The sequence below is a fragment of the Medicago sativa genome, chromosome 1 (assembly GCF_051527215.1).
Source record: "Medicago sativa cultivar Bolivia chromosome 1, Bolivia_mono, whole genome shotgun sequence".
Lineage (NCBI taxonomy): Eukaryota > Viridiplantae > Streptophyta > Magnoliopsida > Fabales > Fabaceae > Medicago > Medicago sativa.
The window spans coordinates 13,229,986-13,255,407 of NC_140749.1; the positions used below are offsets into that span (position 1 = coordinate 13,229,986).

At 33.1% G+C, this 25,422-nt stretch overlaps 3 protein-coding genes and 1 long non-coding RNA gene across 10 annotated transcripts; 2 read left to right on the forward strand and 2 right to left on the reverse strand.

Annotated features, from left to right (window-relative positions):
- The first annotated feature begins 2,083 nt into the window (after positions 1-2,083).
- On the forward strand, positions 2,084-5,671 carry LOC146952822 (protein ABIL2-like). 5 transcript variants are annotated; one of them, XM_085706300.1, is made up of 10 exons: positions 2,084-2,720; positions 3,210-3,340; positions 3,433-3,515; positions 3,596-3,746; positions 4,060-4,159; positions 4,294-4,386; positions 4,489-4,531; positions 4,626-4,714; positions 4,816-4,961; positions 5,085-5,671. In XM_085706300.1, exons 1-10 carry the CDS (start codon positions 2,717-2,719, stop codon positions 5,253-5,255), a joined length of 1,011 nt encoding a protein of 336 aa, XP_085562426.1. In that variant the 5' UTR covers positions 2,084-2,716; the 3' UTR covers positions 5,256-5,671. The 5 variants fall into 5 exon arrangements, with proteins under 5 accessions (XP_085562426.1, XP_085562450.1, XP_085562441.1 ...); XM_085706324.1 differs by having other exon boundaries at positions 2,084-2,143; positions 3,207-3,340; XM_085706315.1 differs by having other exon boundaries at positions 2,084-2,143.
- A 382-nt stretch (positions 5,672-6,053) lies between these two features.
- On the reverse strand, positions 6,054-12,539 carry LOC146952823 (uncharacterized). The gene is made up of 4 exons (XM_085706334.1): positions 11,924-12,539; positions 11,534-11,606; positions 11,388-11,443; positions 6,054-6,300 (listed from the first exon to the last, which is right to left on the reverse strand). The coding sequence occupies exons 1-4, from the start codon at positions 11,965-11,967 to the stop codon at positions 6,186-6,188; spliced, it is 288 nt and encodes a 95-aa protein (XP_085562460.1). The 5' UTR covers positions 11,968-12,539; the 3' UTR covers positions 6,054-6,185.
- Positions 7,016-10,727, forward strand: LOC146952824 (uncharacterized). 2 transcript variants are annotated; one of them, XR_015007763.1, is made up of 9 exons: positions 7,016-7,348; positions 7,440-7,500; positions 7,814-7,892; positions 8,074-8,125; positions 8,568-8,619; positions 8,702-8,756; positions 8,881-8,905; positions 8,998-9,109; positions 10,432-10,727. It is a non-coding gene; the product is annotated as an uncharacterized LOC146952824 (long non-coding RNA). The 2 variants fall into 2 exon arrangements; XR_015007764.1 differs by lacking the exon at positions 8,702-8,756.
- Positions 12,540-14,012: 1,473 nt separating the features above from the next.
- Positions 14,013-24,631, reverse strand: LOC146952825 (alpha/beta-Hydrolases superfamily protein). Of its 2 annotated transcripts, XR_015007753.1 has the most exons (12): positions 24,424-24,631; positions 24,145-24,337; positions 19,610-19,692; positions 19,352-19,452; positions 18,122-18,217; positions 17,749-17,802; positions 16,541-16,689; positions 16,253-16,370; positions 16,038-16,125; positions 15,513-15,699; positions 14,514-14,738; positions 14,013-14,320 (listed from the first exon to the last, which is right to left on the reverse strand). XR_015007753.1 is itself a non-coding variant. In XM_085706278.1 (11 exons), the coding sequence occupies exons 1-10, from the start codon at positions 24,581-24,583 to the stop codon at positions 14,533-14,535; spliced, it is 1,248 nt and encodes a 415-aa protein (XP_085562404.1). In that variant the 5' UTR covers positions 24,584-24,631; the 3' UTR covers positions 14,013-14,320; positions 14,514-14,532. The 2 variants fall into 2 exon arrangements, 1 of the variants encoding a protein (XP_085562404.1); XM_085706278.1 differs by lacking the exon at positions 15,513-15,699.
- Between the last annotated feature and the right edge of the window lie 791 nt (positions 24,632-25,422).

Sequence of the window (25,422 nt, forward strand, 5' to 3'; positions counted from 1 at the left end):
TGCCAACTCGTTGATATTTAATGTTGTAGGAAATTAGAAAATAAACTTTTAATTATAACTAATGTTGGACATTATGAAAATAATAACAAAAATTATAATTTTTAGTCTAACTTTTAATTATAACTAAAAATGTTGGATATTTTAAACTAAAAATTATTTTTTTGTGTTAATAGAAAAATCCCTAGGAGTACAACACAAAAATGGCCATAACAGCTAAGTGACCTAGATTGGCAAGTAAATATTCTCTTTGGCTCACCACTTGTCCATAATTTGCTAGACACAAGAACCAACCATGGTACTGTACACAGATGAAAAATCCGAATTTTAAACCCCTATTAATTTTTTTTTAAAGGTGTAACCATTTGAATTAACTACATTTTTTTTTGAGGTGGAATTAACTACATGTTGGTTTATGTACCTTTTAAAGTGTTATTAGATTCGAATTTTCAATTTAGTTTTGACGTGATCTTGATTATTACAAAATTAATTTATAAAATTGTTTTACACTTATCAATTATCTCAATTATATAATATATACAAAAAATTGATTTTTTTTATAAGAAAGAAGTACATTTTTTTCCAAAATATGGCTCTCTTTGAGTTTCATTTATTTTTAATTTCTATGTTAAAAAGATAATGATTTAATAATCATATGAGTTTAAAATACACGCCTTTAAAAACTAAAATCGGGCCAAAACAAATATAAATATTTATTGCCCGTCACACATAAAATAAAATCATCTCTAGTGAACACCTACCTCGAATAACATTTTTGTGGTGAAAAATCCTACAAATAACAACAACAAAAACTAAAATCATAAAATAAATAAATAAAAAATGTTAACAAATGTCTTTAAAATGAAAAAATTATTTTCAAAATAATGTACTCAACACAATAAAATTTTAAGAAACAACTTGTTAAAGACAGTGAAGAATAAGATGGTTACTATTACTTGCGCAACAAGTTTCATTGTGTAACTAATTTGTAGCTTAATCATTGCAGCTGTAATAGTTAGTTATTAGTTAGTTACTTAAGAGTTAAGCAACCATAGTTGAGTTAGTATATTAGAGTACTCTATATATACATATGCGCTATTCTATTGTACATTCAGATTTTATGTGAGAAATAAAAGAGTCTCCTTTTGTTCTTTCTTCTTCCTCTTGCACATTGCAAGCTTGTTTTACACTTTCATGGAGTTTGGGATTATCCTTCAACACAACTTTTTCTATATGAAATTAATCAATTGTTTTTTCTTAAAAAAACTACTAAAAAGTGCCTATAGATTTTTTATTTTTATTTTTAAATAAGGTGCCTAAAGAATGCTATTCGAGGGAAATAAGAGATGAAAACATCTTTAAAGGAAGTTCATGATTGGTGTCGCTTGACTCCCTTCACTCATGATTGAAAGGAAGTCCAAAGCACTATATTTAAAGGTAAAAAGCAAACTCTAGCGTATACTACTCATTCACTTTTTTCATAAATCAATGGAGCCATTAACGGAATTGAGGAAGAAAAATTTGAAAATTGACAAGGATAAGGAATCCACAAGATGCAAATGATGACAAGTTAAGTGACCACGAGGGCCAAGTTATTATGCTACCAAAAACAAAGGGTTTATTTTAGTTTGTAAATTTGCACTTACACCCTTATAAAAGTTGAAAATTTTAGACATTTTCATCGCAGTAAGATTTAAACATTGATTCATCATCATGTAAGAGATTAATCTCTTTTATTCGATCTAATATTGATTAATTAATTTTTTTAAATTGATTACCGCTAAAAACAAGTTGAACACAAAGTGATTTTATGTTTCGATAGTCTATAATATATTATACTTCCATATAACCCAGCATGCTTGGGAACATAACTCACCAAATCCTCGTCACTTTCTCAACTTTGCACCTTTAGTTGTTGCATTGTCACAAACCTTTCTTTGGTGAGTGAATCACTTTCCTCAAATGCAGTACCAAATCATTCTAATGCATTGATTGGTGTGTGGTCTAAAGTATGGTCCACAACGTGGTCTCTTTGACATTTTCTCCGCATTTGGTTTCAAAATGAACATGTCTTTTTATTTCTCTCATTGTGTTTCCATCTAAGCTGAAAAACAAGACCAAGAAATTCACTGAAAAAGAGTTCAAGGTGTGTTCATGTTTCTTCATTTTCCTTGCATGCCATGTTTCTTTCTTACATTCTTTGTTCCTAAGTTAACAAAGAAAACTTAAAATTCTTTACTTACTCAAGTATTGTCTCCTTTTATGTTGTTTGAATTGGGGTGAGTGAGTGAGAGTGTTGTTGAGCTTAACTTGACAAAAAAACCTACACAAAAGAAATTACACTATCACTGTCTTCTTTAAAAGCTTCCTCATTGTTTTGTTTTTATGCTTGTTGAATTTTTTGCTACTTTTGACGTTATTAAGGATTATGTTTGCTTTGCTTTTGAGGGTGAATTGAAAATTTAGTACAACATGTGTGTTGGTGAAGATTTACACAAGATCATAGGATTCTATTCTTTTGTTTGATTTCTTGTCGGGCATGGATAGAGTTCTAAATTAAGCCTTTTTCATTAAAATGATATAGTTCTAAATTACAAACGCGGCTATGCTGTGAAATTCGATACTGAAACAAAATGTGGCTGCAACTGCGGTTGCAGAGACCTCTAAAACCTTTATATATTGCAACCATAAGTGCAGCTGCTGACCACAATTTAGAACTATGAGTAAGAACTATACTTTTATATAAGAGTGTCATCTTTTTGTATTTTCTTTATCATAGTGGTTGTTAGTTTGATGCTGTCTCCTTTCCCTTTATCTGTCTTCTAAAATAATGGTTGACTGGTTGTTGTTGTTATTAAATAGGACTCATCAATATCATAGCTTTTCATTTTGAACTATTTGGACCTCTTAAGAGGTTTTTTTTTTTTTTTTTTTATATTTAAATTTTGATTTGTGATAGAGGGGTAACCTTGGCGCAACTTGTAAAGTTGTTGTCATGTGACTGAAAGGTCAGTTGCATACAATACACCAAATGGTGGGACCCTTTCCTGGACCCTGCATATGCGGGAGCTTTAGTACACCGGGTTGCCCTTTTTTGATTTGTGATAATATAATATGTCTCTTTTTGTCTTCACCAACTGTATCTTGTTTACTTTTGTCTCTCTACTAACTTGAATTTTCATGCACTTTGTCAATGTTATTGATAAAAGTAGGTTTACTAGTAAACCTTCTTCCACCTTTTTCATTCATGGGGAAGATTGCAACACAACCTCTACCTCGAATGGCTTCCAATTATGATGAAGTTTTCATGCATCAAACCTTGCTCTTTGATGATAGTCTAATGGTAACTTTGATCCAGTAATTCATCCCTTAAATTTTTGAGAATTTTTAAGTGTGATTTATTAACTTTTATTCTTTTTTCATCTACATTTCTAGGATTTAAAAAATCTTAGAACACAATTGTACTCAGCTGCTGAATATTTTGAACTCTCATACACCAATGATGACCAAAAACAAATGTGAGTTAATTTGCTAATACTATAGTATCCTTTATACTCTTCTTTATTTTTCATTATCTCTTTTTGTATTTTATTTGCAGATTGGTTGAAACATTGAAGGATTATGCCGTCAAAGCTCTTATAAATACTGTGGATCATTTAGGTTCTGTTGCCTATAAAGTGAGTGACTTGTTAGATGAAAAGGTCACTGAAGTTTTTGGTGAAGATCTACGTTTATCATGTATCGAACAGGTATGCTTAGACTCTATTTCAATAAACAACTTAATTAAGCACTTATATCATAAATATTTATCACATATGTACTTTTGTATAAGCTATTTCGAAAGCAAAGATGAAATAAAGTCAAACCGTTTTCAATTAAGTTATAAGCTATTTATGCAAGCTATCCCGAAAAGCTAATGGAAATAAACTGAAAAACAGCTTATGGACTTGCCAATAAGGCACTTAAGAAAGTAATGTGAAAAACTTTGGTGAATTTCCATTTGGAAAACTGTTACGTTTTGCTAAGATCATAGCATAATTTTTCCATAATGTGGTACATTAGAGAATAAAGACATGCCAAGGTTTTATGGATCATGAGGGGCATACGCAGCAGTCTCTAGTGATCAGCACTCCAAAACATCACAAACGTTATATTTTGCCAGGCAAGTTTATAAATACATTATCCTCAACTCTATTTTGAAATTCTTTAGATTTTTTTTTCTTTTCACCCATTATATTAACATTACTCATGCTATTTGATTTTTAATTATAACATTTCTCAATTTCACATATTCAGTTGGGGAGACCTTGCATGGTACCAACTCAACAAAATCAAAATATATAGGATGCCACCTAGATGATGAAGATGATTGGCATCACTTCAGGAATGGTATTCTATCTTATTTCACTCAACTTTTTTCATTCCACTTTTATAGGATACAATCTTAAGACATAAGTTTATATATCTTGTATTCTGATTTGTATCTCGAAGCTGTTCGCGCTACAATAAGAGAAACGCCAACGTCTACCTCAAGGTACAAACAAAATCAGCATACTATTAAGCGTGCCAATTCTCAATTAAACTGCACAATTATTTTGATACAATTCTTTTCAATCATGTTGTTATAGTAAAGGGAATTCTCCATCACCTTCTTTACAACCTCAGAGAGTTGGAGCTTTTTCATTCACTTCACCCAACATGGCCAAAAAAGATTTGGGTACTATATACACATTTAATAATATGATATGATATATAGTTCATTAAGAGTAAATATTTTATTCTGAACTGGATTGCAATCTTAATATGTATGTGAAATAGAGAAGCGGACAGTTTCGCCACACAGGTTTCCACTTTCGCGTACCGGATCATTGTCAAGTAGATCCACAACACCAAAGACGGGTAGATCAACTACTCCAAACTCAAGCAACAGATCCACCACAAGTCCTTCAAATGCAAGAGTAAGGGTAAGTGGAAATCTAATTAAAAAAAATCTTGATAACGTGAATCATGATTGTATTCTCATCACATTAAAACGTGAATATTGTGGTTTCTCTGACTGCATCTCTGTTATGATTCCTTTCTTGCAGTATCCTTCGGAGCCGCGCAAATCAGCTTCAATGCGACTATCTTCTGATGTTAACAACATCAGAGATATTGACCAACACCCTAGTAAGAGTAAACGTCTTCTTAAGTCCCTACTTAGCAGGCGCAAGTCTAAGAAGGATGACACGTTATACACATACTTGGATGAATATTGATGATAGTTTAATACACTTGCCAATAGAATGCAAGGAAAGAGTTTACAAAAAGAACAAAAACTACGTAAAGGGTTTTGGGTTTTGTACTATGAAGCACCGACACTTCAAAGGTGTGTTTGGCGTTTGACATTGATACGACATCAACACATGTGGTTATATTTAGCTACTTCCATTTTCTTCAACTACTATTGTTAGTGTCGTGTCTGATGTTTGTGTCGTTTTAGTGTTATATAGGTTTTGCTTGCCTGCTTTGCCTATTTGATTGAATAGCTTGCACCTCTGTTTCTTATTTTCTCATCTTTTAATGTTCATTTTCTTTATGATTTGAAATGAACATATATATAGTAATTTTGTTTTTTTCTCTGTATTGCTTTTACATTATTTTAATCTGAGCTTCAAATATTTATTTTGTGTGATGTCTTAATGCAATTGTTCATCAGCTTTAGTTTTACTTATTTAGATCTGGTTCTTTCTTCATCAACTCTTTTAATTTAAAAAAATGAAAAGATTATGTTATCAAGGAAATAAACCCCATTTACCCAAGATCACTTGAATGAGATTGTAAGAGCTCTCTTCCAGCTTAACTAGAGGTACTAGGTTTGGATCCAACCTGGGGAATGCATTTGTGTTAAATTTCTTGAGGAAGAGCTTTGCCACCCATTGCGATCCTACCCAACTCGAGTGATTAGTCTCTGCAGTTGCATGCAGAGGATACTCGGTTCACACCAAAAAAAGAAAATAAACCTCGTTTCTATGTCTCACAACTAGTAGAAACGAGTTAAATTTATGTGTTATGAATTAAAAGGGAAGTGATTTTTATTAAGAAACACATCTCAGGTTAAATCCTCCATGCATACAAAAAATGTCTTGCTTAAATATCCATACAAAAAGAAATAGTACATTGAAACATTGGAAGTTGACCATAAGAAGTCACAGCTCCATTCCTTGACCAAATTCTTCAATTGTTTTGGTTGCCAGAGTAAGGACATCTACAAAAGCACTGAATGATGCTCGAAGAAATCTGGCTTCTATTGCCTCAAAGTGCCTAAATATAAAGGATTCCAATGAGATGAAAAACTAGGCAACACAACATACTACACATTCAGCATCGCAGCATGCCATTAAAGCTAAATTAACTAATGACAACAGTAAATAAATCTTTTCAGATAAAAGACAGCTCGAAAACAATGACCAACAAAAAAAATCATTGCAGTTAAACCAAACATGATGCAGTACAATGAAGTGGTTGGACTCAAATGGTTAGTGAGCTTCAGTTAGTGACAAATTGTTTAGGAGAACCTGAGTTCAAATCCTGACTAAAACAATCATTGAACAGACTTTACTTAACACCACCGGATTACTAGGGCTTCTTTCTCACGAGAATAAGAGGGTTAAGACAAAAAAAAAAAAAAAACATGATGCAGTACTCTTGTATTCATAGTTCATACAAAGCACCTCGCACACAAAATTGATTACAATGCAAGCTCATCTTAATATTAGACTATTAGAGGTCTTTTTTTAGGGAGATATTGACAAGTGTCACCTTTGTAGACAATCCACCTATTAAACATCCCATCTCAAATGTACCTTCTTTTTGCTGTTTTTGGCTTAACACGTGGCAGCATAGAATGGCAGCAATTTTCTTCTTGGGCCTTTATCAAGTTCCTCAGCTTGGCCCAGTTACACACTAAAGCCAAAAAATTGAGAAATAGTCAAAGCATCAAATCTGATAATATTCCCACGCTCAGCATCTTTTCAACAACATCTAAGGTCGCTTTCCTCTCTGTCTCTGATGCACAGTTGCTTTACTCTACTTTCAAGTTTCAAACTTCTCCCAAAATTCAAATTCAAATCTGTATAATCTTGATTCAAATTTCAATTTCTCTCTTTCTTCAATCTCAAACCTCACTTTCTTTTCATGGCTCTAGATTTTTCTATGGCCAAAATCAGATTCAATCGACCATTTTTTTGTTGCATTTCTTTTAACTTCCTTCTCTAATCTCACCACCCCGATCTTTCTCTCTAAACGCCGTTCTCACACTACTTTCTCTGTTCGAAAATGATGCAGCCTCAATTGAATCGGTCATGCACAAGTTACGTTTTAGCATTGATTTCTCGACATTAGTATAATTATTATGGTATTCTCAACCCTCATTTTCTTTTTATTTTTCCTCTTTTTTGCAGGTTGTCAAATTATTTTAGCAGGATGGACTCCTTGGAATGACTGAAAATAGCTTTTATCTTGGTTAGTAATTTTTTTTTAATCTCTTTTGATTTCTTTGCAATTCTATGATCATTATTTTAAATTGTTTTGGTTGTATTTTTTATATATGATACGACATTGGTGTGAACTTTTTAACTTATTAGTGACGTTCTGTTGACATTTTGAATTGAAACAATTATGATTGGATGATTTTGTTTTGGTAATGGTTTTGTCAAATGGAAATTTAAGATCAATTTATGACATTCTTCTTCATGCTCTATGATATGCTTAAAAGTCAATATTCTACTTCTACATGAATACACCAACTTCATTTTCCTTTTCCTCTCAATTGCAGGTTTGAAGGATACATGGTGTGAAGACTAGGTGTTTGATTATTTGTTCAATTGAAATGCCACATGAAAATTATTATGCAGGTATCTTCATAAATTAATACAATTATTTTAAAGGTGTAATATTCTGTGTTTGAAAATTAATCACATATTTTAAACATATTTATATGTCTTTTTAGTGTATTATGTATTGGAGGATGTGTTTGTCATTAGAATAATAAACATGATCATATTTGATAATATGGGATTTCTGTCATGTATCTAGGTTCTTGCTTAGCAAAATCAGCGTGATATAGCGGAGTTTTGCAAGCATGAAGGTTTGTTCTTTCGGCTAATGAGCTAGCATGACTGTTTTTGAAGTTCATGAAACTTGGAAATGCCATTTGTTGAATACTTAAACAATATCTCAAACTGTGTCTGATGTCAAGATACATACTTCATCTCACACATTAAATAATAGAGCTATAGCATATTTTAATTCCAATAAATCACTTTTATTCTGTGAAACACTATTTTGTTATTGTGCAACGGAATTTCAACCAACCACCATTTATTTTGCAATTTGTCTTTGACAACTATGTCAAGGACCTAAAATAAACATGGAAAATCTGAATTGGAGAATTGTAAATGGACCCTTTATTAGTGTTTGACTTCACAATGTTCCTTTAGGGGTGCTGAAGACACAATGCAAGCATATGATGAAAAAATTAGCTTTGTGTGAAAAAAATTTATGGCTTTCTCATCCCTCATTTTATGTAGGTGGTGAAATTATTTGAGTGGATTGTCTTTTAAAGGTTATGTATATATTCAGGTGAGATGGTCAAAGGTGTGCCCCCTTTTTTATGGTATTTTTCATTTTACAAGTAATTGTTTTATGCTTGGTTGATGTTTAGTTAGTTTTCTCTTACAAGAGGAGTAATTCCCAAAAGCTTTAAAGCTAATGAAAAGGTAATATATTTAGTTAGTTAGTTTTCTATTGTTGTAATGATCATTAAGCTGACTATTATTCTTTAATTGTTTGATTTTAATTATGTTATGAATCCCGTTGATGTTATTTTATGTATTTGTACAGGTTGTTGACACAAAACCAACATAAGGTATTTTTCCTTTTTTCTTTTTTGAATCTTAAAGCTATAGTTATGCTTTCATTGAAGTTTTTAACTTTCAGCTTTGGTACATTATTTTGCAGGGAGAATTATAACTATCCTTAGTGTATTTTTGTCTAAATATTGATTCGGTCAGCTGCATTGCTTGCCGGCTACTAATTCCGTAGACATCACACCAGCAATTGAGATACACAGGTAAATTTTATTAAATGCTTTTTTTGGTGGAATAGAAGTATAGTAATATATTGAAATTCAAGTACGTGACAAAAGTTAGACATATGCGAGTCTGATCATTTAATGATTGCAACAGATTTAGCATTACTCGACTCAATATATGAAATAGTGTTCAAGGTTTTTTTTCTTCTAATAAAGTGTAATAGAAATTATAGTCACTATTTTAGTCCTATATGAAAAAGTGTCTGGGATCAATCCTATATGCATCATATGGGGGTCATGCAAAAGATGTCCTTCAATCCAAAAGTTTGTGTTGTTAGAAACATTAAATATGTTTTTATACCAAATTTTCAAATTTCAAATTTGAACCTACTTCAATTCATCACTTGGTTAATCAATCATTTTGATAATATTCTGATCCTTTTGGTGTTCAAAGGTGTTTTTAATGAAACATATGTATTACTTCCAATGAGTTCCATATGAGACGATTTACAAATGGTAAAAGTTGTTTTATTAATTTTATTGACTCTTAATGAGGGAATTGATCAGATTTTCAATTTTTACATTTGAATCTACAGCAGACCTCTTACTATATGTAATTAAAATTCATAGGGTGATATTGTCCTTTTGAAAGCTGACAGATCTGTCATTACTTACCTCACACATCAGTTTTTATCATTTCAAACCTAAATGGATAATAATATTACGTACTTGCCTTAATGATGATGCTTATATTTAGAGATGTAAATGAGGGGTTTGGATCCTCTCCATTGAAAATTTTCTCAAATTTTCTCCATTGAAAATCCCCACCATTAAAACCCACTGACCACTTTTCTTTATAATTTAACCCTCACTTTCTCTCTCATATTTGATGGTTGAGATTTCAATGGAGAAAACTTGAGAAAATTTACAATGGAGAGAATCCAAATCCGTAAATGAGCACCCAACGGTTAGACATAAGGCTGTTGAAGATTATGGTTCAATTGTAGGTATATCATTTAAGTAATGAGTGGTTCTTCTTTTGGTTTGATTTCATTTTCTTTTTTGATAAATTTAGACCATGTTTACTAGACTATTCTTGGCTTCATGGATTTTGACATTGTGTGATTTATGGGAATTAATTATTTTTTGAAAGTTTGGCCCCAATTTATTAGCTTACTATCCAAACTATTTTACCCAATTAAGACAAGTTGACTTAAGCAGAAATAATCTTCTCTATCAATTTTTCCCTCTCTTGATAAAATTGATTTGTCAAGATAAAAAGTTAAACTATTATCTACCCAAAAAAAGAGTTGAACTCTTTTCCATATAATTTGTTCTGACAAGATGCCTTTTATGTGTAGGTATGCGGCAAGCGAGTTGGCATCAAATATCATTGTTGGCATAGGGGGCTTAAAAATTTGTATTTACATGTTTTTTTTGTTGTTGAAAGATTGTATTTACATGGTTATTTAGCCATTGTTTCTATGTATTGAAGATTTTGCATAGTTTGCACCACTTGAACTATAGGTCCAAGTTGGACCACTTTTTCTCTACCATTAGATTATCTCTTTCATTGTACTCTCTTTGAGAAGTTGGAAGGCTCTTCTCTCTTCCTCCTTTATTCAAACCTTAAATTCCATTCATAACTGATTGTCAATATGTTTCTTCCATTGATGATATTTTATAGCTTCTTTGAAGTTTCAAATCTTAGGATGACAAAAATTATGTAGAATCTAAACAAGGGGATGTCATGAAAGGGTTTCAATTTATATTTGTTTTCGAAAATCAATTGTAATTTCCTCTTGAGAAAATTATTACAATTAGAAAATGCAAACAATCATATGGTCAATACAAGTGTTCACTTGGGTTCAATTAACAAGAAAACAAACATCTCTATAAATGTTTCTATTAAATGTTTGAAGACTTTATAAGGAAAGATAATACATGTTCAACGGGGGTCGAGAATATATATGAATTATATATATATATATATATATATATATATATATATATATATATATATATATATATATATATATAATCTTGATTTCTTTAAATGTGTGAAGATTTAATAAAGATAATACATGTTGTTAAACGAGAATCGAGAATATATATGTTATTAAAAAGTACGAGGGCTTCAAAATACAAAATTACTATACAGTTATCACAATTATTAAGTTCCCCGTGCGTTGCACGGGTGTAATCACTAGTATCAAACAATGACAAGAACATAATCATTCACAAAATGATGAACTACTTAATTGAGTTTAAACTTGTTCATAAAAAACCAATTATCAACACGAAAAGGAATACTCACACTGATAGTTTTCCATTAGACACCGTCATGAGTCGTTTAACTTTGTCAGGTTGCAACTGCAAAAAACATAGAAATAAAGAAAAACTTACTGAGAAACTATTGCTAAATGATTTATAATCATAAAATTCATATGTTAAAACATTCACCTCCTCATCCACAGCTAAGGCAGCATATACAATAGAAGCATTCTCTTGAGAACCAAAATCCACTTCCAAGTCACTGCAATTGTCATTCCATCTTTATTAAAAATAACAATAATAATTCTCATTTCTCAGTCCCACAATTCTTTAAAATAATTAAAAACGTGATTTCTTTTGTCTTATGAACGGTTTGTATTAGCTTAAATTGAATTATTAATTAATGGCATAAGATTTTTCAGCTTATTTACATAATTTCTAGGGAATAACTTGCGAAAGAACATTATTCATATATATGAAACAGATTAAATTAATTAATCACTGGTAAATCAGAATTAAAAACAAAAAAGCAAGAAAACTTGATAGGATTAGATGATTATAGAGTAAAGAGAGAGAAACCTGGTAAAATCCCATTGGGATTGGTTGTGCGGTGTGGCATCCATGTGTGACTGACTACTCTGCCGCAACAACTTCAAGCGCGAAGAAGAAAACGAAAACGAAAACGAAATGCACACTCAAATTTATATTGGGAGCGGGTTCAGCTGATTTGACCCACTTCCTTATTGGATAGTCCAAAAAGTTAAGCTAAAAATCAAAGTCCAATTCAAGATGACTAATTTAGAATTGTTGTTTATTTTTTTATCTTCCGACCTGAATTTGAATTAATAAGATTGTTTTAGAAACTGTTTAAAAAAAAAAAGGATTGTTTTAGAAATTAGAATGTTAACACAAAAAAAATATTATACTAGTTTTTCTTTCTCTTTATTTATGTATTATCACAAAAAAAAAAAAAGATTTTTTGGGTTGTAAACAAAGACAATAGCTTTAGATTTTTTTTTTCTTTCCAAAATCTCTATAGAAAAATCTCTAGATAATTTCATTCATTTTTTTAACGATAAAACAAATACCCTAAATAAGATAATTTCATTTTTAGTGTACATAATTTTTTGTTGTTAATTTTAGTATTGCTGCAAATTAAACCTATCAAAATAAACGGGTTAAATTGAATTGAATTAAATGAAATAATCCCATCCCATGGATAAAAACTCTTTTACCAAGTCACAAGTGGCTAGGGCCCCTTGAGCATATTCCATCGGAATATTTGGTTACATTTTCCTTCTAAATCGAAAAAAGGTATATTATATAGGTATAACAAATATTCTTTGTGTTTCTTTCTATCTTTCCTTTTTCATATTAATTGTGTGTGTCTTCTTCCGAGGTTGCAATTTTTCTGAGCTCTCTAAGCCAAGCCAACATGCATGAGTCTCATCCACACTGAAACCAAACCAAGTACCAGGGTACGTTTCTTGCACTCTACGGATGAGGAATACAATTTTTGTGATACATGTTATGTACTCACGAAGTTGTTGGAAATGAGAAATAAATTTGATTCTTCATTTTTTTCCATTTTTATTTACATGTTCGTACTTTGGTACTATGAATATGGTGTTATCTTGTTTATCATAGTACGTGCTTTAGATTTTAATTTATGTTCCCCTTCATGTTTTAGTTTTTTTACTTTTTTTTTTTTTTGAAAGGGCTTACATGTTTTAGTTGTTTATATTACATTAATCAATGTTTTAGTACACGTTACGATGCATGTTTTATTTTTTCCCAAAGATTTTTTATATTTTATTATCGTTTTCTAGTAATTTTGAGACATGCTACTCAGCTACTGGTAAACACAAGCAAGCTCATATGATTGAGCCAAAATGGTTTTGACTTGATTGTTAAGCAATATTTTTTTGCTATGTTTTTATGCTCTCAGCAATTTTCCAGCTAACATTTTGTGATCCCAATCTTCCATGGTTTGTTCGTCTGTTTAAGTTTTTAAAAATTTCAATGTAAAAATTAGTTTGAATTTTAGTTTTAAATCGTAGTTATTGATAGCACATCACTTGACAGTCTCAGCCGTTCCTACTGATTTGTAACTAAAAACCAGCAACCACAGCTTAATAGAAAAATAATTTTGTTATTTGTTTAATATAATATATCTTATAACTTACCGTACCATGTCACTATCTAATCCAATTCAAACATAGAATAGAAATAATAAAATCTTGTAAGTTATTTAGTGGCATCAACTATAAAAATGTATCAGACATAGTATTATACCCTCTCCGTCCCAAAATGTAAGTAAAAATGGGTAAAATATAAGTTGATTTATTTGATATAAATTTTGAACTAGATACATTAACTTTTGTTGGACAATATTTTGCATATATTTTGGAACGGAGAAAGTATATCAGACTTATGTTCAACTGTCTAATCATATTCAACTGTGTTGCGATATTTCTTGTCAAAAATACATTGGTGACATATCTGGTATTTATTATTGATTTATTTTGACGTCATATTGTTGCTAGTACTTGATAGAATGCTTTTTTTTATTTTTTTTTCTTCTGGGATTTTATAAAAAAATTATGAAAAATTAAATTAATAATATGTGGTATGGAGCAAATTTTTAAAATTCATGACATCCATCGTGTGGTATGGAGCAGATTTTTTTATAGTTTGTTTAATAATATGTTTTAAATGTACAACATTATAGTATTACAGTGTATCAAAGAAAAGTGGATCATCCAATCCTCTTCTCTCTCCCTTTGATGTATTGGCTATACATTCATCATGTCAATAAGGATTATGTTGGTGTCATGATGCCTCATATCCGTTTGGGAGAAATCCTGGTTCCACCCTGAGAAAACAGAGTCAAAATTGCCTTATACATGAACCTCATTTAGCTGAACTCGTGCTGTGGTCTTCCACTTGAGGGTTTACAAATTATAAATTACCCACCTGCAGTTGGTTAAATTATTAAACAAGAGTTTAATAAATATTCATTGACAATGTATCCTCAAGCTAGTAACCTTATTTTCTAAAATATCTACACAAAATCTACATAGTAAAATATGATTAATGATGTCTGTGAAAAATCTAACATTGTCGGTGCAGAGTAATTAAATTTGTAAAACAGATACTCATAGTTTACCTATTAAAAAAGAAGGGGTTTATTGACTGTCAATGCATGCAGTGGAATTTCCAACTCGAACTGGCTTTAAGCTCCTTACAAGCTTTCTTCCAAATTCAAATACCAAAATAAGGAGGCTAAGGAAGTATAGTATGCAGAGGTGCAGTTTTTCTATTATGTACTCGGTGGAGACGTTGTTTCCACTCTGATTGTTTTTGACTAATAACATCCTTCTCTCATTCCACCCTGCACATGTAGAGAAGACCTTATTAGAAAAAGAAAAAAGTTTTGCAAATAATCAAACTAAATAATATCTCCAATGACACTTTATTCTCTACAATCGTCCAAATAGGTTATTGCAGTTCAATCATCATAAGCTCAGACTCATAGCATCATATCACAGATATGATTAGTTAATTGTTTACAATACAACAAGGGATTCATGAAAATACTAGAGACTCTATAAGCCTATGACTGGATTCATTAGAACATATTGCAGTTTGAATTAAGGTATGTTTGGATTGACTTGAGCTTATATGATAACATAAGCACTTTTGAGACTGGGGGAATCTAAGAAAACAACTTATGACATATTGTAAGCTATTTTCAGCTTATTTCATAAACTCTCCAGGATAGCTTATATGAAAACAACTTGACTTTATTTTATTTTTGTTATAGAAATTGTCTTTAGATGTGCTTACATGATAGGTGTTTATGCTATAATCTTTTAATTAAGTTGTTTATCCAAACACAACTTTTATAGATATGCCATATTATAAATAATTATGTAGTCATATATCAGAACTTTTATTAGAGCTTATTGGGAGCAAACAGACAAACCAATAAATATTAGTTAGTACCCCGGTAAATATTGGTTAGTACCTCAGTAGGGGCGGATCTTTTGGCCAACCTGCTCGTTAACTTTCTCTTCTCAAGTCAATTTTTCATGTAACCAATCTTAATCTGACTATATTTAGTATTGGGTGTGCATTAGAGCTAGTTCATCATATATGAATTCACCTGTTGTAAATACACCTGGGACCGGGTATGCACTAAAGAAACATAGCTTTGTGTTGTGTGTCTGTCAAGATTTGGGCTGTTGAGTGCTAAATAAACCATCTCATCAAGTAGGAAACCAACTAAGACTTCAACAATCCGCAAATGAATATTGGGTTTGCTGCTGAGTAAAGAGGAACTGGGTGAAGTCCTTTTTCAGTTACAAAACTAGATGAAGTCAGAGAGAGGAAATGACAATGGTTCTTTATAGTTAGTATTCTAACCAAATCAAACTTGTACTGGGGAAAAACCTTCATGGGTTATTATGTGGACTAAAATGGTCATATATAGTTAGTAGATTTTTTTGACCGCGTAATTGTGCCCTAACCCGCCAACCAGGCGAGTCTCTGCATGGAGGTCAGACATTTACTACCACACCTTGACAACCAACCAAGCTGCAGAAAGCAGTCATGGTAGGTGTCATGTGTGAGCTCATGTTGGATTACAAAGCACAAGAAACATTTTTTCCTGAAAAAATGTAATACTTACAAGACTGTGTATTCGGCAAGTTAGTCCAATCATGTGGAATCATCTTCACTTCTGAGGCCTTGATCAAGTCAAACAGTGCTTGATTAACCTGAAATTTGAAATGTTTTAGTTCCTTTTCAATGCATCTTTATAGATAAAGAACAATGTGCAAGTTCTGCAGTAAGTGTGCTATATATAATTCAATTTATTAGGTATATGTTACATGCAAATTGTACCTCTTCAGGCCTCTCATGACTCACTAAATGACCGCCATGAAGCTCTACCAGCCGAGCCATTGGATAAAACCTCTCAGCAAGTCTTCTTGCATAATATAGCTGAGCAATTATATCTTCCCTGAATGTGCAGCAATCTCAAGTTAAAACTATGAAATCGATACTGTGTTTGACTGGTGTGCAGCATTTTCATGCATAATTTGCCTAATGTGTGTGCAAATAATCTTTCCATGATTGAGTATCAAGTTTCACTAATAAAACCGCATTAATGTCTCTGTACCCAGTACACACCTGCCATGAATGACTGAAACAAGAAAACCTGCAGATTTGATTGCTTCTATCTCTGTTTGAGACATTTTATGATTCCAACATGCACTGAGTTGACCGTCAAAGCCATAGTTAGATTGCATTCCACTACTTGATATACCTTTAACATATTGCTGCAAGAGAGGATGACAATGAATTAGAAAAACTTGAAGGAAAAAGAAATCAAGTACCAAAATGGGAGCACAACATGCGCATAGATTGCTAACTAAATATAGGGTGTTTGGAAGTTGAGAGGGGATAACTAAATGGTGACTTTATTTTCCCGAATTTGGATGTTCAAAATGAAATAGGGCAGGGAAATGGAGTTTCTATAATAAAACAATGATTCATTCTAATACATATTTGTTGAATTAACCTTCATTAGTGGACTACAACATTTAGTTCAAAAGTAAAATTTAAAACAAAAATAGTGATTAGTTTTCATCTCTAACAGATGCAAGGATCTCATAGTAGAGAGTTGGTAGTTGATGTTTTTATCACTAGAATACATTTTACTAGGTCAGTGTTCAATGTACTCATCCAGAAATCATAAGTGGATTAGAGAATCTCTAATCGGATATTAGCTGGCTTATATAATCATTAGTGACATTAATCGGCTTCAAGTCTATAGTGATAGATTTACTAAAGAATCCTTTATCATATATATTAGACCGTTGTCAACTTTTACTGCATAGATATGGATAGGTTTGAGATAGGAATATTGCTGTAAAAGTGGCTCGATTAATTTCTTCAAAATTTCCCAAATTAAGAAAACTCAATGATGGTAACGGAGTAACCCTCACGTTCCTTTCCTTCACCGAAAACTCCCAAATCCCCTTAATTATTCTCTGTCCAAGAATCTCTACGTGCACACATGTTGTCCATTAGTCCTGTTGTTAAACTATGAAGCTACCAACCAAGAATCATATGAAACAATTAAAACATATTTTAAACGATATAATTCCAGTACTTCTGGTATATCAGACAATTTTTGTGCATTTTTAGTTATGTTGCATACCTTTGCAATTTGAACACTTTGATTGCAGCAAAGTAGATGCAACTATCCGCATAAGTTTCAGTTTTCTTTATAAATGTTTATTTTTACAAACACACCAAATGAAAGCACCAAAGCATTAAACTTCCAAGCATTCTAATCATCAAACCTTCACTTATGCTTATTTAATGTACTGTACCTGATACAATATGGTTCTCCTCTTCACTGTTCCAACATATTCCTCAAGATATTCCTGCACATGATATATACAATTTGTTTTTGATATTCATCCTAAAGATAGCGCATTAACACAGATTTCTAGGCTGTTAACAGTAATTCAGAGTAGACCCAAGACTGGAAAAACAAGATAGCCTTCTTCAACTTAATGTTAATATTCATTACAAAATGATAATCCAGACTCTTTTATATCATATACGGATACACCTTGACTGATTCAATTTTTTAAAATCACTACTTTAATGGTAGTTTTATATAGCTGGGGAGAGGGGTTGGGGAGACAATTTGTTATATGTTGACAGTAAATAATCAATAAAACCAAGAACATGCTTTACTTGTGAATAGTGGGTGTCCAAGTCAACTTCAGCTCTTTGTTCAGGACTCTTTGCCTTCAAAAATCGGTAAGCAACGGAGATTGTTCGTCGGTCAAACTGCAAAAGGTAGAACAAGAACCTCTTATAAGGACCAGAGGAAAACTCCAAACTAGTGCAAAGGCCGATAATAGTTCATAGGAAACCATGTACATGTGTCAAACAGATCATAACTCCAACATTATATATCTAATTGCAGATACATTCCTGTTAAATTTGTATTAAGCATTGGAAAAACTGCAAACAGCTGAATCTAGAGTTGAGGAATTACAGTTTTGTTCTTCTTTTCCAATGAATCGTTTTTTTTTTTTTCTTTCCTTTCTACTGTAAGGGTTGAAGAAATTTGTCACGGCTCATCAAATACTTCCTTTGATTGTTATCAACGACAACTAATTAACAGTATATATGTTACATATATGTTGCATACTATTAACAATACGTCCAGCCAGAGATTAGGGGAAGTTTCCCAATATGGATGATCCTCGGACTTAAGTCCTAACTGCCATAAAGTAATCCAACCAACCTTAAAAATTATCTTTAAGTCCTAACTGCCATAAAGTAATCCAACCAACCTTAAAAATTATCTGATGTAGCATACTCATATTCTGATTGTTCATATGCTTTTAAACCTTGCTACTCAGCATATTATCTTCCAAACTAATTTGAAAGCAGCATAATTGCAGCAGGTTCCGAACTAAACATTATTTATACATTTAAGCACTCAAACATCGAAATTTCAGCACTATGAAATTCCCACTCAAAAGCATAGAAAAAGAAATTCTCAACTAAATTTCTCATAAAGGTTTGGATGATTGATAACTGGACTCCATTGCCACCTTGCATCGCCTAAAATCAGTAATAAGAAATTATATTTATAATGTACGCAACTCCACTATCCTGAACTGCGTTTGTAATTAAAAAATGTGACTAGCAGCGCCCGGATTGCAATTGGAGACTTTGTGGAGGGAAAGTTACCGTGACTCTCCTCTCTCTCAACCTAACTAACCACTTCACTTTCATTTATCTCTCCCATAAAACACCCTAAGATACACTGAAGTCACCCAATCCCAATCCCCAATGTAGTTAGTTAACTAGCGCTACAAAGTTGCATCACCAATGCTTCTAATCACATAATGCCGTAAAAAAAAATCGAAACATTTCACAGATTTATACAAGGGTCACATAATATAGTACCTTTGGAAAACATTGAAAACCACCACCTGTTGCATTGAGCAAGGCCATGGAGAGAACTCTATCAGGAACCATTGCTGCTAATTTACAAGCTATCATAGATCCTGTTTCAATACAAACATAATTAAAATTTGAACACAAACAAATAAACTTAACCTAACCAAATCTTATAATAAACCATCTGAATATTTACAAAATAAAAAACACTAAAAAAAGTAAAAGAAAATGAAATTTTGGGAAATTAAAAGACAAAATACTCACCCATGGAATGCCCAAAAACATGTGCCTTTTTCCAACCTAAATGATCCAACAAAGTAATTGCATCCTTTGCCATGATCTTGGTTCTGCACCCAATAATCATTCCCATCATTCACCAATATTCAAAATTTCATTTCAGTTCTTGTAAAACCATGTTTAGATTGACAGTGGGTTTATCAAAATCAGCAGACAACGTAATATTTTTTAAGGAGTAAATAGTCACTTTAGTCCTTGACTGTGCACCTCGCTGTCACATAGGTCCCTGACTCAGGATTAAATACAAAGAAGTCCCTGACTCTGTACTTCCGTTGTCACTTTAGTCCCTGCCGTTAAAAAAATCTGTTAAGTGATGATGTGGCACATGGCTTATGCTGACAAGGAGTATGACGTGTCACGGGGACTAAAGTGAAAGTTGAAAATGGTCACTTTGGTCCCTGAACCGAAAATCGATATCCTCAACTTACTGTTAGGTCCCTGACTGTGCATACTTACTATCAGTTAGGTCCCTGACAATAAACACGAAATTTCACCAAGGTCTATGAGAAGTTGTTAATTTAACATGCTTTATGCTACCTACCGACAACACTAAGATATATTTAGCATAACTAAGGATTATATGAAGTTTATTAATAACTAGAATTGTTTACTAAGGATTATATTTAGCAGAAACTTGTATGTATATTATATTCCTGTAACTATATTCACATTGAAATGACAATCAGAACCTGTGTTTGTGTGTACTATATTCATGTATACTATATTTAGTAGAAACTTAGTTCTCAACCATGTTGGCACTTGGCACCATAATAAGTACCTGTGACATATAAATACATGTATATTCTGTAATGGTTTTTCTATGCCATAATTTCAACCAACAATCAGAACCTATCACATCACTGAGACATATTTGTGATCATGCATCAGAGAAAACTAGGTGTTGTGACACTGAGACATATTTGGCTAGAGTTTTTGGTGAATTTGTGACACTAAAAATCTTCCTTTACTATATTGTTGTTAATTGAGTAGAATTAATGCCTCTAGTTCTTATTTGATTGCCGGTTTTTAGTTTAATCTATACTCTGGGATCAGAGTGTTAATAACCATATGTTATTTATTATTAGCTAGAAAAGGAGACATCGTTAGAGGTAATTTGCAAATGTTATGTTATAATCATTTTTCTCTCTGTTTTGTTAAAAACCATATATTTATACGTTAATATGGTTTTTCTGGGTTGCAATAGTGTTTTACTTGTTATGGATGCAACCTATTGCCTTAGATAACTAACCACTTCATATATAAATAGAGTGAACAAAGCACATTGTTGTTCTTCAATGCGCGGAAAGCAAGGCCCTTTCTCACCTGCAGCAAATGAGGAGGGAGGTTTTAAGTGACTTGACGAAGGATTGGAACTAGGCCAATGCCAATCTCATCTATTGCAGCAAGGACTGTAACCTTCCTTATCTTTTGGTATGGGTTGACTCTAGAACTAAAACTATATTGATAGGCTAGCTTGCCTAATAAACTTATGAAAAGTTATTTTATAACTCGAAGGCAAAGAATTGCCCCCATATTAAAAAATACCCATAGATCAACATAGAGTCCCTATTCGCTATGATAATGATATCATCCTTGCCTGGTCTGGTCCTGCTTCCGCTTGAAAACTGGAAAAGACATTAGGAATAGAAGAAGAAGAGCGAGAAGCAATAGAACTACAGATTACACTTGCTTTATAGGGACACTATCCTAAGCCAGCTTTCACACTATAAGCTTCAAAGAAAGAAAACTTGATCTCTAAGTTAAGGCTTTATCACAGTAGGGATTGCATTTGTCATTGAACTCTTACCTATTATATTCTATCTATTTTACTATCCTCATCAGAAAAAAAAAGCAATCTAATAACGGTACGGTCATGCGATCCTTGTTGTTAAGCGAAGGTGGAGAGGTAGGGGGCGGGCTTTGCTTTAGTGTGATTGACGAAGGCTAGGCTAGTAATATAATACCCAAAAGAAATGAAAAGAGATCGGGGTCGATAGTTGGCAAGGAACTTGATCCCCCCAAAACAAAAAAGGGGCAGGTCGAACTCTAATTCTGGAAATAAAATAAGTCGGGGCCCTTTTAGAGGCAACAGTTGACTTCCCCTTTTTGTGGTCCCTCGAATATTCTACAGTCTTGTTACCTTCCACAGAATTCGCAAGAAGCCCCAATAGCCTATCCTCTTTCTAGCTTGAGGATGTAAAAGTCGAGTCGTTCTTGTCCGTTCTGTCTGCTCACCCCTTCTTCCATTCCGAAAGTCAGTGCCCGCTCGGTACAAGTATTCCACTTGCACCTCTTAAGTAAGGTGAGGTGGTTTTGTGTGAACAAAACAGAAACCTACCCAACATATGCATTAAGCACACAAACTATGAGTAAAGCAGTCAACAAAGAGAGAGAAAGAGAGATGTTGACCGAGCATCTTGTGGGTGAGCTACCTGCCTCTCTCACACGCTCAATGGCGTTGAATTCATTAATAAAATCATGTGCCTTTGATGCCTTTTGGCCTTTACAATGCACCCCATGCAATTCCCATTGGCACCCTAACAGGCAAGGCTGAGACTCTCTAGCTCTGCTGCTGGTGCTCTTTCCTCCGCCTCCACAAGCTGCGAACTCTTCACTTAGATAGTACACAACATTTTATTTACATAACTGAATGTAAGTGATGTACATTGATTCTAGTGCAACCAAATGAAAGGGAATCAGACACACTAATTCATCTACAACAACTCGTAATAACAATTGTTTGCAGATATTAGAACTTCATATCCTTTGCCACAAGGACACCTTAAAGTAAGGCTTACACACTTCTCAGCCCATTCAACACTAACAGCTTCTGAAGAAGAAGCTGTGGTGGGATGAAGTAATGACAGAAGAGAGCGAGCACATTCCAGTTGCTGCTGAAAATGGCAAAAAAATTCTGCTGGCACAGTTCGTAGCATGTCCTAGGTTCTCCATGAATCCAATGATCCATTCTCCATTCGAATTTATAATGAGTCTCCCATTGCTGGTCCTGGATTATTCTTGGCGCAACCATCAACATTGACTTTAAAAAAAGGATGGGAGGGAGCTTCCCATTTGAGAAACTCTACCTCTCGATGATTAAGATCAAGAGCTTTCACTAAACACTTATGGATTTCCTTGGCTTTAGCAATGATGAGATCACTAGGATTATGAGGAAAATGAAAAGAATCATTATGTTGCGCCATGCCCAGAGTTGGTGAATTGCTACTTCAAAAATGAAATGTTGAAAGAGGCCATTCAAGCTCCGACACTGTATGCTTACCAGCACCATGGATATTTTAATAAATATATTGAGTAAGGGGGCTGAAATGAAGTGCGACCAGATCTCTGGCCTAACAGACCAAACAAATCTTGCCCAACTACAATCTTTCAAAGCATGGCAAAACGTCCTCCCCATCTGTCCCTCAAAGCATGGCAAGGATCTTGTTAATTACATCGGTTAATTATATTTCTTTTTAGTATGTTGTTGATAGTATTGCTATAATTTTTCTGTCATTTTCTGAAAGTCTGAAACCAAAATGCTTCTGCTGGTTAGTTTAGTTATTATTTAAATGCATTTGGTAAATTGATTTACACTCTCAGATTTTTGCCTTTGCTTAAAAGAAAAGACTAGAGTGAAATTTTGGTATTCAATTATGGAATCATTTTGACAAGTGTTATAATAATATTTGGGTATTTAACAGAGATACCTCAGTGTTGTCGGTAGGTAGCATGTTAAACTAACAACTTCCCATGGACCTTAGTGAAATTTCGTGTTTACTGTCAGGGACCTAACTGATAGTAAGTATGCAGGGACCTAACTGATAGTAAGTATGCACAGTCAGGGACCTAACAGTAAGTTGAGGATATTGATTTTCGGTTCAGGGACCAAAGTGACCTTTTTTGACTTTCACTTTAGTCCCTGTGACACGTCATACTCCTTGTCAGCATAAGCCATGTGTGCCACATCATCACTTAACAGAATTTTTTAACGGCAGGGACTAAAGTGATAACGGAAGTGCAGAGTCAGGGACTTATTTGTATTTAATCCTGAGTCAGGACCTAATGTGACAGCGAAATGCACAGTTAGAGGACTAAAGTGACTATTTGCTCTAAAGCCACAAAGTGTAGCTTTTGCCAAAATCATGTGACTCGTTGTGATTCTGACAATTTGATCTTTTCTACATAAATTTTGTTAGACTGTTTGGAAGAACTCATGAAAATTTTCATAAGTTTTTTTCAACTTATTTTCATTAGTTCCCCAATATAGCTTCTAAAAAACAACTTGTGGCATATTCAAAAGTAAAAAGAACTTTATTTTATCTTTTGCTATAAAAACAGCTTATGCAAACTTATACATAAGCGCTTGTGCTATAAGCTGCAGATAAATGGTTTGTCCAAACATGTCCTAAATCACTGGAACTTCGTAGCTCTCACACTTGATATTTAACGCATCAATAACCTCATTTTTATAGCAAGGAAATGAAAAGGGTGGAAGAACATACGAGTAATCGGACTTTCGAATGGGCACGGAGCTCCGACCAACGCCCCGATTATCAAAAGCGCAAACTTCAATACCACCGCCGGCCTCATTATCACCTTCACTACTCCAAACGGCGTCGTCTTCATCGTTAGGTACGTTTGTTCCAGTTAAAGCTTTTATTTGTGGACCCCATCCTTCATGCGTCGAAGCCAATCCTAAACGATTCAATTCATTCTCCACAAATTTAGCGAAATTTTAAATTCAATAAATAAGAAAGATGAAGATGAATGGAGGGAGATACCGATGATGAGAAGGACTTTGGTAGGACCGCGACCGTATGTTCTGTAGAAGATTTTGACGTCATTGTTGAGGTGAGCATCGGCGGGTGCGACGGCGGGTGCGACGGCGGATGAGGAGGTGGTAGGGGAAGATGTTTGTGTTCCTACGTCGCAATACGGCATCGTTGTGGCGGCGCGTGAGGAATTGAATAGAAGAGGAGAGAGAAAGAGAAATGAGAATGCGATGATGAATGCTATTATAGAAGAGAGAGAGAGAGAGAGAGAGAGATTTGGAATTTGGCGGGTACAGAAAGCTGGAAGATAAGAAGTGGGTAATGCCACGTGGGACCGTGGTTCCATTTGTGTAAAAGTCAACAAAACGACCCCTCCAAAGTTGAATGAAGTTGAGGACGAGGATGCGACTAAACTTGGTCATGAATATTCCTTAGGAAAAAAAGGAGAAAAGTTTGGTCATAAAAACGTGCTTGTAATTTAAGTGATTATTTTTTGAAGGAAATTTACTTTAGTTGATATGAAAGAGTATATTTAAATATAATTTTGTCAACCCTATGTTTTGTTTAGATTGGCCTTGGGGAAGGTGGACCTTAAAATGAGTACAACTTGTGTGGAGGCGATTTTTATTTGTATTGTCTAGATGATAGTTGAAAAAGAAGGGTTTATTAAATAGAAGGGTTTATTAAATAGATTGTTGAAATGATTTTTAGGCCATTTTATTATTTTTCTTTAGAAAATCTTGTCTACATTCTATGTTGGTGTATACATCTTAAAATAAAGAAGAAGAAAAGAGAATGATGTGATAGTTTGGTGATCTGATACAAAAAAAAGATACAGAGAATATGATATGTTGAATAAATTTAGATGCTAAATAAATGTATGAAATTTATAATTGTTTGTTATTTTATTTTTTGAGGTATGGTTATTTAACATTGTTGTTTTTTATTTTTTATCTTTAAAAATTGATAAAACATTGAAGATTTGAAGTAGGTGGGTTTAAAGTTTCA